Source organism: Arachis stenosperma, chromosome 1 (genome assembly GCF_014773155.1).
Source record: "Arachis stenosperma cultivar V10309 chromosome 1, arast.V10309.gnm1.PFL2, whole genome shotgun sequence".
Taxonomy (NCBI): Eukaryota; Viridiplantae; Streptophyta; class Magnoliopsida; order Fabales; family Fabaceae; genus Arachis; species Arachis stenosperma.
Genome location: NC_080377.1, coordinates 132527956 through 132540810, shown reverse-complemented (window position 1 = coordinate 132540810; position 12855 = coordinate 132527956). Strand labels below are relative to the sequence as shown.

General features: G+C 31.7%; 2 protein-coding genes across 5 annotated transcripts; one reads left to right on the top strand and one right to left on the bottom strand.

The window, feature by feature from the left end:
• The first annotated feature begins 3573 nt into the window (after positions 1-3573).
• Positions 3574-5303, top strand: LOC130936236 (probable UDP-arabinopyranose mutase 2). Its single transcript, XM_057866278.1, has 3 exons — positions 3574-3969; positions 4087-4506; positions 4623-5303. The coding sequence occupies exons 1-3, from the start codon at positions 3649-3651 to the stop codon at positions 4953-4955; spliced, it is 1074 nt and encodes a 357-aa protein (XP_057722261.1). The 5' UTR covers positions 3574-3648; the 3' UTR covers positions 4956-5303.
• A 2224-nt stretch (positions 5304-7527) lies between these two features.
• On the bottom strand, positions 7528-11257 carry LOC130950097 (squamosa promoter-binding-like protein 6). Of its 4 annotated transcripts, none has more exons than XM_057878675.1 (4): positions 10018-11257; positions 9699-9838; positions 8023-8840; positions 7528-7731 (listed from the first exon to the last, which is right to left on the bottom strand). In XM_057878675.1, exons 1-3 carry the CDS (start codon positions 10629-10631, stop codon positions 8026-8028), a joined length of 1569 nt encoding a protein of 522 aa, XP_057734658.1. In that variant the 5' UTR covers positions 10632-11257; the 3' UTR covers positions 7528-7731; positions 8023-8025. The 4 variants fall into 4 exon arrangements, with proteins under 4 accessions (XP_057734658.1, XP_057734704.1, XP_057734752.1 ...); XM_057878721.1 differs by having other exon boundaries at positions 9702-9838; XM_057878769.1 differs by having other exon boundaries at positions 9705-9838; positions 10018-11256.
• Between the last annotated feature and the right edge of the window lie 1598 nt (positions 11258-12855).

Here is a 12855-nt window from a genome sequence, read left to right as displayed (position 1 = left end):
AAATGGTTTTTGCTGAGAATAAAATAATTTAAATTTTTTATTGTTAAAAATTTTGTAATTATTTAATGTAGTTATTTTGAGATTTTATTTTTTCATATATTGTGTATGCTTTTATTTTGATGCTATTTATTATACCATTAATTAATACTTTCTTTCCTAATCTTAAAAGCATTACACTTATAAAAATATTTATATATTATTAAAGCTAGAATGCGTATAATAATGTTTTAAATTAATTAATAATAAAAATGTGTTTGATTATATTATTAGGAGAAACATATTATCCTAATTTATTACTAATTTCACTAAATATAAATTATACTACAATCAAAAGTAATTATTTGTTATTAAATTAAAAAATTAGATTATTATATTATTAATTAATAATTTTTTTAATATTAAAAGTATTATAATTAAATACATAAACTCACCTTAAAAGATAAATATATTAATCTCATGATTAGTTTATTTTTAGATAATTATTTGTAATTTTGTTTATTAACTTATTGAGTGTGATTTTATTTTGATCCTCTTTATTTTTTTTCACCTACACATAATATTTTAAAAGGGTACAACTATTATAAAAATTATTTTTAATAATATTAAATATTTTTAAATTTTATTTTATATAAAATCGCAAATAAAATACTTTCACATTATGGCTATAAATAACGAAAGAAAATAGAATAAAGAATAAAACAAATATTAGTTGAATTGCTATAAATAGGATAAATTTTTGTAACTCATATAAGACATTAAAGGTGTAATTAAAGTATTATTATTTATTTAATTATTATTATTATTATATATTACTAATTTTATAACCAAAATGTATTATATATCACTTTTTTATTGCAATTGAAATCATTTTTTTTTTCAAAATTAATGAGTTCTTTTCTCCTCTTTCTCTCTTTAATTTCTCTCTCTATTTTTATTATTTCTCCACCTACTCTATCTCTCTTATATATTATTACCAATGGCTAATTACAAATTTAACAATCAAAATATACAATATAACATTTTTTAATTACAATTAAAATTGAAATTAAAATATTGAAATTAAAATTAAAACATAACTATATTATATTACTATTTAATAACTAAAATATGTCACGTGACACTGTTTTATTAAAGGTGTCATTAATGTATTGTTATTTATTTATTTAGTATATATTACTAATTTTATAACCAAAATATATCACATGTTACTCTCTTATTACAATTGAAATCAAATCTTTTTTTCCAAAATTAATGAGTTCTTTTCTCCTCTTTCTCTCTTTAATTTCTCTCTCTATCTTTATTATTTCTCTACATACCTACTCTATCTCTCTTATATATTGATATTTCTCTCTTTAATTTCTCTCTCTATTTTTATTATTTCTCTACCTACTCTATCTATCTTATATATCATTATCAATGGCTAATTATAAATTTAACAATCAAAATATGCAATATGACATTTTTAAATTATAATTAAAATTAAAATTTAAATATTGAAATTAAAATTAAAATATAACTATATTATATTACTATTTAACAACTAAAATATGTCACATGATACTGATTTATTAAAGGTGTAATTAATGTATTATTATTTATTTATTTATTATATAATACTAATTTTATAACCAAAATGTGTCACATATCACTCTCTTATTACGATTGAAATCAAATCCTTTTCTCCAAAATTAATGAGTTTTTTCTCCTCTTTCTCTCTTTAATTTCTCTCTCTATCTTTGTTATTTCTCAACCTACTCTATCTCTCTTATATATTATTATCAATGACTAATTACCAATTTAATAAAATATGCAATATGATATTTTTTAATTACAATTAAAATTAAAATTAAAATATTAAAATTAAAATTAAAATATAACTATATTATATTACTATTTAACAACTAAAATATGTCACATGACACTGTTTTATTAAAATTGAGATAAAATATTTCTTATAAAATTAATAATTTTTTTCTCTTTTTTTGTCTACCTCTCTTCCCTTCTTTATTTCTCTCTAAATTTTTCACTTTATATATAATTAAAAAGTCGATTATCTAATTTTTTTTAATATAAAATGACCATGATCTTTTTGGTCGACAAAAACTTTTATGTCCTATGATTTTTTTTTGCTATAATCTATAATATCAGTACATTTAAAAGATTTATATTCCGGAAAACACTAATTTTACACTATTGTTTGATATTTATATAAATAATAAATATAAAATTATGAGTAATTACCAAATTAGTTCCCAAGAATTTTAAAAGCGGACATTTTAATCCCCAAAAAAATTAACACACAGATCAATCCCCAAAATTGTACTCCGACAGACAAATCAGTCCCTGGTATATTTTCTGGCAGAGTAATTACCTGAATCAGTCCCCAAGAATTTTAAAAACAAACATTTTAGTCCCCAAAAAAATTAATGTATAAATCAATTCCTAACGTTTCTCTCTGTTAGACATAATAATCCTCCATCCAAAAATAAAATAAAATAAATTTATTATTATTATTATTATTATTATTATTATTATTATTATTATTATTATTATTATTATTATTAATTGCACAATAATATTGTACTATAATTTTGTTGTATTTTTTAGACAAAAATAATAATAAATTTATTCACTAAATTCTTTTATATATATATATATACTCAATAATAATAATAATAATAATAATAATAATAATAATAATTAATAAAATTATTAATTGCATAATAATATTGTATTATAATTTTTTTTTATATTTTTTAGACAAAAATAATAATAAATTTATTCATTAGATTCTTTATATATATATATATATATATATATATATATATATATATAGTCACTCAATAATAATAATAATAATAATCAATAAAATTATTAGAAATTATTCTAAAAAAAATTAATATTAAAACCATATTTATATTAAATACATATTTTTTAATACAAACATATTTTTTAAAATAGAACATCTCTTAATTATATTAAATACAAAAATATTAAATGGTTTTAATTTTAAATTTCATATAAATACATACATAAAAATTTAATAAATAAATTTATTATTATTTTGTTCAAAAAATATAAAAAATTATAATACAATATTATTATGCAATTAATAATAATATTATTATTTTATTTTATTTTATTTTATTTTTGAACGGAGGACTGTTATGTCTAACAAAGAGAAACGTTGGAGATTGATTTGTACATTAATTTTTTTGGGACTAAAATGTCAGTTTTTAAAATCTTTGGGGACTAATCTGGATAATTATTCTGCCAGAAAATGAACTGGGAACTGATTTGTGTATGGAATAAAGTCGTAGGAATTGATCCGTTAAATTTTTTTGGAGACTAAGATGTCTGCTTTTAAAATATTTGAGAACTGATTTAGATAATTATTCTAAAATTATTTTATATAAATATAAATTAAATGCATTCATTAAATAATTTAAAAAAAAAAAGAAAGAAAAAGTGAACGAGATCTGTAACACAGTGACACATGAATCCGCGTAGAGGCACGTGTCCACAAGCGCAGCTGGTTTTTCAAATACAAAAACCCCTCAAACCCCTCCCTGTGTTCCTCACACACACACCCCCTCTTCTCTTCTCTCTCCCTCTGTGTCTCCGATCTGATCTCTCAGAAATTTGAGAATGGCGTCGTCAGTGTTACCGACACCACTCCTGAAGGACGAACTTGACATCGTGATCCCAACCATCAGGAACCTGGACTTCCTTGAGATGTGGCGCCCCTTCTTCCAGCCCTACCACCTCATCATCATCCAAGACGGTGATCCTTCCAAGAAGATCAACGTCCCTGAAGGTTTCGATTACGAGCTTTACAACCGCAACGACATCAACCGCATCTTAGGCCCTAAGGCCTCCTGCATCTCCTTCAAGGACTCCGCTTGTCGCTGCTTCGGTTTCATGGTTTCCAAGAAGAAGTACATCTACACCATCGACGATGATTGCTTCGTAACTTCTCTCTTCTCTTCTCAATTCTCTAGATCTGGAATATTTGGTCAACGATCTGTCAAGATACTTTGACTTTCGTTGAGATCTGTTTTTTACTAACGTGTGTTGTTGATTCAGGTTGCGAAGGATCCATCTGGGAAGGAAATCAATGCTCTGCAGCAGCACATTAAGAATCTTCTGAGTCCTTCAACACCATACTTCTTCAACACTCTGTATGATCCGTATGCAGAAGGCGCTGATTTCGTTCGCGGATATCCCTTTAGCCTCCGGGAGGGTGCCCCCACGGCGGTGTCTCATGGGCTCTGGCTCAACATTCCTGATTACGACGCTCCAACTCAGCTTGTGAAGCCTATGGAAAGGAACACTAGGTATGTGGATGCAGTTTTGACAATTCCAAAGGGAACCCTGTTTCCCATGTGTGGTATGAATTTGGCATTCGATCGCGAGCTGATTGGTCCGGCAATGTACTTTGGTCTTATGGGTGATGGACAACCCATTGGACGCTACGATGATATGTGGGCTGGTTGGTGCACAAAGGTATACCCTTATGATTTATTTATTGGCCGATTCTGTGTGTAGCTTTGAAATTCATGAATGTTAGCATTGTGATGTCAAATTTTGGGGTAATTAGAGTGTCTATGTTGATGATGCAGGTTATATGTGACCATTTGGGATTGGGGGTGAAGACAGGGTTACCCTACATTTGGCACAGCAAAGCCAGCAACCCATTTGTGAACCTCAAGAAGGAGTACAAAGGGATCTTCTGGCAAGAAGATCTTATCCCATTCTTCCAAGCTGTCTCTCTTTCAAAGGATTGCACCACTGTTCAGAAGTGCTACATTGAACTCTCCAAACAATTTAAGGAGAAGTTTGGAAAGGTTGATGATTACTTCAACAAGCTTGGAGATGCAATGGTCACATGGATTGAGGCTTGGGATGAACTTAACCCATCTGCTGCTGCTTTGCCCAATGGTCCTGCAAAGTAAAATGTATCACTCAGATTTGTTCAGTGTTATAGTTCTGAAGCCTTTTTGCCTAGGATTTCTGCGGCTTAGTTTAAGTTTTTAGGCAGGGCAGAGGATAATGATATGGCCATAGGTATTTTCATTTTACTATTTTCTGAGGGGACCAGAGTCTAGAACAATAAGCGATTTCAATTTTCATGCCCTTTTAATTTATTACATATAGAGATTCTACCGGTTGGGTTTTGTCTTATTATTAGAGTATGTTAGCTCTTTTAATTGATAGTGAGATTCTGGTCCTTGGAATTTCTTGTCACAGTTGATTTATTTATGCCAAATGAATTATGGTTATTTATAATTGTTTTTTTTTAATGATGTTTTTTCTGAATCGTTTGGAATTTATTAAATTATTAACAAGTTTTTAGTAAAAAAATAAAATAAAATCACTTAAAAAAGTAAAAAAAAAAAAACAAATTATTCTGAGAAGTCCATTCAAACGAACTCTATAAAATATAAATAGTGAAACAAGACGTACAAAACATAGACCATTCATCTAATTTTAAATTTAATCACAAGATAAGAGGCAAGCGTATAAATTGACAAAGGAAAAATAATTAAGGAAAAATAATTATTTGTACCCATAAATTTTATAAATATCGATAAAAATATTTATTAAAGAAGGAAATTAATTTTGTATCTATCAAATACGACAAAAGTATCCAAATTCTAAATTTATGTTAATTTTTTAATCAAATTTTAAAATTATCCCACCATTATCTTTAACATTAATTTCTAACCATGTCTTCTTTTCTACTCACATGTTCATATCCTTCCGTTATCACCATCTTAATCACCACTTTTTTTCTCTGCTACTCCACCACCGCTATCATGACGGTATTTCCATTTTTATGAACCCATCTCCAAAAAACTTGATCATCGACACAATTTTTCTAACCGAATCCCTCTCCCCCTTTTTCTCTCCTTCTTCTCCAAATCCCGTGTCATCTTCATCACGGTCAATGTCACGCACCTCCATTGCTGTTGTGGTTATCGTAGTCATTCTCTTACTTGACAAGTATCCTAACATAGATATGATTGAAGATTTCTGAGAGAATTTGAACAATGAATACATTCAATTGGTTCAATTTGGATATAGATAAAAACAAATAAATTATTAGTTATAGGAGATTTGTTCAACTTCGTTAATTATATAATAAATTTGCAATTTAAACTGTTGTAAATATAGAACCTTTTTTCATAGAGTCCATGAGCTTGAAGTGAACCTAGGAGGAGTTGAATCGCATCACAAGAAGGGACTTGCGCGCTGGATCTCAGTTCAGTCTCGCTTTCGGAGCTTCTCCATCTTGTGGCAGCATTAGACGGGGTCTTGGCCGGAGGTATAGGTAATCTGTGCATGGACTTAAGGCGGCGCTAGCCACTGTGGAGTTTGGGTGGCTGCAATTGAAGGTGGCAGCGTTGGGTGGAAACAGATGGATTGTCCGGTTGCCTTATTGTCATCTTTGTCATCATCAGCGTGAAAAGATGACGGTAGTGGTGGTTAGTGGAATAGTAGAGAATAGAAGGTGGTTAAGATAGTAGCAATAGAGGTGTTTGAGGTTTGAAAAATAAGAGAGAAGAGGTTAAAGATAATGATAGGGTAATTCTGGAATTTTATTAAAGAATCAACATAAATTTTAGATTTAAATATTTTTATCGTATAGAATCTATTTTTGATGGATACAATATTAATTTTTTTTAATGAATATTTTTATCAATATTTACAAAATTCATAAGTACAAATTGTTATTTTTTCATTGACAAATCTTGTAGGTAGAATTATTCTCTAAACTTTTGGGAGAATAAAATGCTGATCGGAAATTCACCTTTAATTACGGACATATATGTAAAATCGGTGACCAATAACTTTTTCTTTTATTGGGATAGCTCATCAATAATTGGAACGGAAACAATGTGCACCGACGGTTTATTTCTTTATTATTTTTCCAAACCATAATAATGTACAGTGTTCTCTCCTTAATATATTTATAAATGAAAAACAAAACGCCAAGAAGACAATTTATTTTAAAGCAATATGTTTATGTTTATTTTTTAACTGTAAAATCCGAATTGTTGGAGAAATAAAACTGTTATTGTCATTAACAAAAAGGTTTTGGGCCAACCAATGATAAGTAAATTTGTCGGAACCTAAGGGAAAGAAAAGCCATAACTTTTGGGCCCTCTAAGCTGGCAGGGTTTGGTGAACTACCAGATTCCATGAGACAGTTTTCATTCAAATTTCGTGACCCAGACATTGTTTTGACTTCAACGTTAACTATAAAATAACGTTCGGAAAAATAAAACGCCGTTGCTGGGGATCGAACCCGCGTCGTCCGCGTGACAGGCGGAAATACTCACCACTATACTACAACGACTTTGTTGATTAAGTAATCTCATAAACTATATTAATCCTTTAACTAAACATGCAAAAAAAATAATAAACAATCATTATTTATAAAAACTGAATTTTGCTTAATGTGATATGTAGTTGTTACTTGTTAGTAATAAATAGTTGTACTTGATGGTTGAAGTATTTATAAAGAGATGAGAACGTTTTATGTATTGAAGCTGAAGGATTTTAATAGTAACATTTATAAAGACAAATAACGTGTTTTGTTTGGTCAGGTTACAAATGCAATGATAAACAGCTTCTTGACCCAAATCAACGGAACCAAATTGTTACAAGTAGCTAGCACCAGATGAGAATGAGGTTAACGGCAGAGTTGTCTGTTGAATTGAATTCCTGCATCAATCGGAAAATGAAATCATTTAATCCTCTGAACTGTGACATGTTATGTCTACATATATACTCAACAGTCAACAATATAGAACATGGTATGTTTAAGAAAGATATGAATTGATTAAAAGATTTAATCTATCACTAGCCCCTGCAGTTTGGATATATTGATTTGCCACTGATCAAGAATGCGACAAAGATTTTATTTTTCCATTTTCCTCCGAATAAAACGAAATATTGCCGTGTGTCGTGGCAAAGCAAAAGATAATATAGTTTCCATGAAATAGCGTAACGTACCTCTTAAGTAATCCGGAGAGTGCAGGAAGAATCATTTTCTTGCTTAACCTGCAAGGACTGCCTTTGATGCTCGACTCGTTGAAGCTGCGACGACAGCTGTAGCAAGTCCATTGTTGCAACATCTTCACATGAAAGACGATCTCTAGCATTAGCAAAGTCTGAACCTTGGAAAATCCGGTCTGCCATTTCGAAGTTGACAATATTGTTATTGTCTGATATAAGTATAGGACTAAGCTGGCTTCCACTTGCAGGATTCAGCGCCGATGGAAACCTATCGTACACTCGGCACGAAGAAGTTTGCGAGCTCATTCCTATCTTTTCAGAGACTTGACTTATGCTGCAAGGATGGCTGTGGCTGCTTGGACTAACCATGGGGGGAACAAAGGGAATTCCGGACGATTGGCTTGAAGAGTTCTGGGATTGAGATGACAGAAGAGAGAGAGCACAACACGAGTCCGAAATTCCCGACAATCCTTGAACAGTTGATGATGTATCGAAAAGATTGAAGTCGTCACTTCCTAAGGAGCTGTTCTGAAATAGTGGTCTTGACCCTGGATGTTGGGCCGCAATGACATGCTTATATTGGTTATTGTTTTCATAGAAGATGCTTTCAGTAGTAGTGGATGTAGCACCACTCTCATGAAGAAAGGGAAATTGTTTTCCATTGTATGAAGGGAAAAGAGATCTTGACTCAGGATGCCAAAAATCGGCCCCGTGTTCTGCTTTACCGGGTTTCCAGAAGCTACTCATTCCGTATTTATCTGAATCCGAGGAGATAAAAGATGCCGACGATAGCATGGTTCCCTGGAATCTGCTATCTACAAGAACCACAAGAACCTCATAAAACTTCAAATCAAACAATTTTCCAGTAATATCACTTGACAACAGAAGTAGACAAAATTGCTCACATTTCAGAATCTATAAGTAAATCAATCTGCTCAATAATCCATAAGTTTATGAATATTAAAACAACTTGAAACTTTAAGAGCTAGTAACACATCTATGTGTGGAAACTCAAATAGCTTCAGTTTATTTTCTTTTACCTCCTTTATAATAGAATTGAGAAAATGGATTGCAAAAAGTATATTATGTGTATGTGTGCACATGCAAGTGTGTGAGTATCATCATTAGTGATACAATCAAACGACGTAAAATCTAGAAATTGTTTACTAATAATTAGGATTCATTTTGTGATTAAACAGGGAAAAAATAAATAGTTTTTAAGATGAAATACCATTCAAAGGTGTGTGGAGACAGAAAAACATTCCCCTCAGCACCAATATTTTTGTTGAAAAATTCAGATATGGTTCACATCCATCACAAAAACACCACATAATCCTAATTAAAAAGACAAGTTCATGTGCTGTGGATGTACTTCCAAGTTCCAATTGAGAGAATTGGCATTAAAAAATCAGCATCTTCTTTTTGTGGTTTAGAAGCAGGACACCTTTTGACTAAAAAGGACAACAAACATTTCACTCATTTTTAATGAGGCTGTATAAGCTTATTAAAGGAAGCTTTTGAAAAGGCGGACGCCAACAAAGAAAGGGAACCGGATTTTCAAACAAAAGATTCTATATCTTTAAGCGCAAAATAGTGTTAGAGTTCAGCACTCAATCACATGAAGAATCCAACAAAGCTATATCACTATCTAGTTTCCGAATATATACTGTTACCACTACCACATGGATGAAGCAACGTCGCAGCCTTTCCAGAGTGAATACCTGCTTGTGGTTTTCTTCGCCGTTCGTTATGTCCTGCAAGGCGTTTGCGACAGCTGCGCTTACCATCATCGAATTCAGCCAGCAAATGAAACCTGGTTAACAAGCTAAACATTAAACATAGGCATATACAACACAACTAAGCTTCTTATCTAAGTTAATAAGCATAGTCATGAAAGCAAAAGCAGATCAAGCTGTTCAAACCCATCAGACATACAAATAAAGAATTAAAGAGCTATATTTCGAAAGATTAAAGCTCGAAAAATTGACCAACCTACTACATTGCTGACAAAACCTTTGCTCAATGCCATTGACTATAACTACGGCAGTCTTGGAATGAACCTCACAAACTTTGTGTCTCTTGTGGTAATCTTTAGAGGAGCTGAGATCCTTGTTACAGCCATAGACTTGGCAGTAAGAAGTCTGCGAGTGCAAACCCAAAGAGCCTCGCGGTCTCTTCGGGGCCGTGGACGACACAGAAGAACACAAAACAGGTGCTCCTTTGGAAAGTGATGCAACATTAACATCAGCATGATCAGCAAATCTTCCAAGCTTCAAATCAATGAGGGAATCACGGCCACTACTGGAGTCCACAACAGTAGTAGTAGTTGTAATAGTACTATTACTACTACTTGTGATTCTTCCACCATGTCCACTACCTCCAATTAGATCATTAAACAATGGTTTTCCCAACAGTTCAGGGAAACCAAGTTCTTCAAAACATTGATTGTCAAAGCTAGAACATGGGGTTTTCAGTTCCCATCCAAGGAAGGAACTTTTGCTTCTCAAAAGGGTACTAGGAGGAGGAGGAGGAGGTGCAGCAGAAAGTGCATCGTTGGAGACATACCCCTTTTCTTCTTCAGTAACATAATCCCAAGAAGATTCCATTGCATGCGACAGAATCAATCAAGAGTATAAAAGAGAACAAACACCACACCACAGCAAACAATCCACCTTCAATGGAAACAGAAACAGTGTGCTACTGCTACTGCTACAGTGTGTCGTGTAGAGAAAAAAGAAAATGGAAAACTCAGCTTGATTTTCGTTGCTGCAATAATAACCCTTAGAAGCTGAAAAAGCAGCTTTGAGGGAGGAACCACTGAAGAGTCTTGCAAAAAAGTAACAAGTGCCCACTAAAGAAAGACAGAAAAAGTTCACAAAATTACTCTACCTGAAGCTAAAAAACCTTTCTTTGAGCTCTTTGATTCATTGAAAACAAAAATAAAAACTTTTAGAAATAAAAAAAAAAACCACAAAGAAGTGAAAAACCAAGTCAAGAAAAGTCAAATAGAGGAACAAGGTAAAGGGTAGCAAGAAGTATGCAAGGTTAAGCAGAAGATAGAGGAGTCTGAAGGAGGCAAAAACAGAGTGAGTCCATGGAATTATACAGAAAGAGGAAAAAAGCATTTGAGTAAGTGAGGGAAAGGGGAAACAGCTACTTACCTGAATGATGAGAGAGAGAGAGAGAGAGAGAGAAGAGTGTACTTGTTTTGAAAGGGTCCCAAATAGTAAGAGTGGGTGTTTGTGTTGCTATTTTTGGAGAGAGACAACATGAATGGACAGCTCTTCCAAATTCTTTAATTTCTACTTTTGTTTTGGAAATTACTCTTATCATCACACCAACTTGTTATTAATCCCAAATTTATTTTCAAAATGATAAGGTTTATGTATATTGATTGTATTCCACATTTCCACTCACTCACTTTAATCATCCAATCTGATGATTATTCAAATTCAAGTGTTGCTCTTAAACAAAACAAAAAAATAATGATAAAATATGGGTTTTTTAATATTTTTAATTTTTTTACATTAATCTAATATTTAGTTTGATTTGATTTTATACTCAATATTTAAAATACATTTTAATTTTATCATTAATATTAATATTTTTTAAAGCCAATAATCAATTTTTTTTCAATTTTTTAATTATTCTTATCTTTTTTTAAGGTGTTTGAATGGAAAAAAAAAGATGGTGAAAGTTGGGGTAAGTGGTAAAGAAAAGTGATTGACCAAAATTACTCTCATGAGTTTGGGTTAAAGTTAGAATTAGTAATCGGATTAAATAAGAAGACAACAATTTTAAAATTGTAGATAAAAATAGGACAATTTACATATTTAAATAAAACTAGAAAAACCTTTACCTAAATACACAAATCAGAAAGTTGTTACGTATTTGTGCAAAATGCATTATTATGTAAACCGTGGGAGCCATCACGGTTTTTAATTTGTACATAAACCGTGGCTGGCAGAGAAGTTTTATAGAAGGAAAAGTTTGGCTATAAACCGTGGCTAGGGGTGGAAACAGGCCAGGTCAGGCCAGACTTTACTCTTAACAAGCCAGGCCTGTAATAGAATATATTGGCCTTAGCCTGGCCTGTAGCCTGGTATAGGCTTTTTAATGAGTACTGAGCCTGGCCTGTTGTTAAATCTGGCCTGGCTTGAAGTCTGTCAATAGGCCTATTTTTTTTAATAATAATTAAATTTAAGATATAATTTAATTTTTAAAATTATAAAATATAAAATAATAAATTTATGAATAATATTGATACAAAATATACATATATAATTAAAAAGACAAATGGCTGAGTGGATAAAGATATTATTATAACATAGAAGACCCAAGTTCAAATCCTTCTAATAGCATTTTTACTAGTATAATAAAATTCTCTATATATATTTGCAGCTCAGGCCGGCCTGACAGGCCCAACAGGCTATTTTAAAAGTCTAGGCCTGGCCTTTTAAAGAATATAGGCTTTTTTAATAGCCTGAGCCTGGGTCTATTTCTTATCAGGCCAGGCTAGGTCAGGCCAAACACAGGCCAGGCTGTAGGCTCCTGGCCTATTTCCACCCCTAACCGTGGCCACCAACCATAGAACACAGGCCAGGCTGTAGGCCCTGACAGGCCGCCTGGCCTATTTCCACCCCTAACCGTGGCCACCAACCACGGATTAGGAAGGAAAAGTGTTAGGCATAAACCGTGGGTGGTTACCACGGTTTATGAGAAATTTTGCGTTAAACGTAAAACCTCCTAGACTCCCACGGTTTACGTTTATATGTATATATATACATAATCCGTTGATGTTCAACACAAATCATTTGGAAGCAATATAGG

What these genes read in the sequence shown, in the direction of transcription:
- LOC130936236 (XM_057866278.1), top strand. Translation starts at nt 3,649, where the DNA reads ATGGCGTCGTCAGTGTTACCGACACCACTCCTGAAGGACGAACTTGAC. An exon ending in CCATCGACGATGATTGCTTC is followed by an intron (nt 3,970 to 4,086) that starts GTAACTTCTCTC and finishes TTGTTGATTCAG; the next exon opens with GTTGCGAAGGATCCATCTGG. An exon ending in GGGCTGGTTGGTGCACAAAG is followed by an intron (nt 4,507 to 4,622) that starts GTATACCCTTAT and finishes TTGATGATGCAG; the next exon opens with GTTATATGTGACCATTTGGG.
- LOC130950097 (XM_057878675.1), bottom strand. Translation starts at nt 10,631, where the DNA reads ATGGAATCTTCTTGGGATTATGTTACTGAAGAAGAAAAGGGGTATGTC. An exon ending in TTTTGTCAGCAATGTAGTAG is followed by an intron (nt 9,839 to 10,017) that starts GTTGGTCAATTT and finishes CTTGTTAACCAG; the next exon opens with GTTTCATTTGCTGGCTGAAT. An exon ending in GCTTCATCCATGTGGTAGTG is followed by an intron (nt 8,841 to 9,698) that starts GTAACAGTATAT and finishes TGGTTCTTGTAG; the next exon opens with ATAGCAGATTCCAGGGAACC.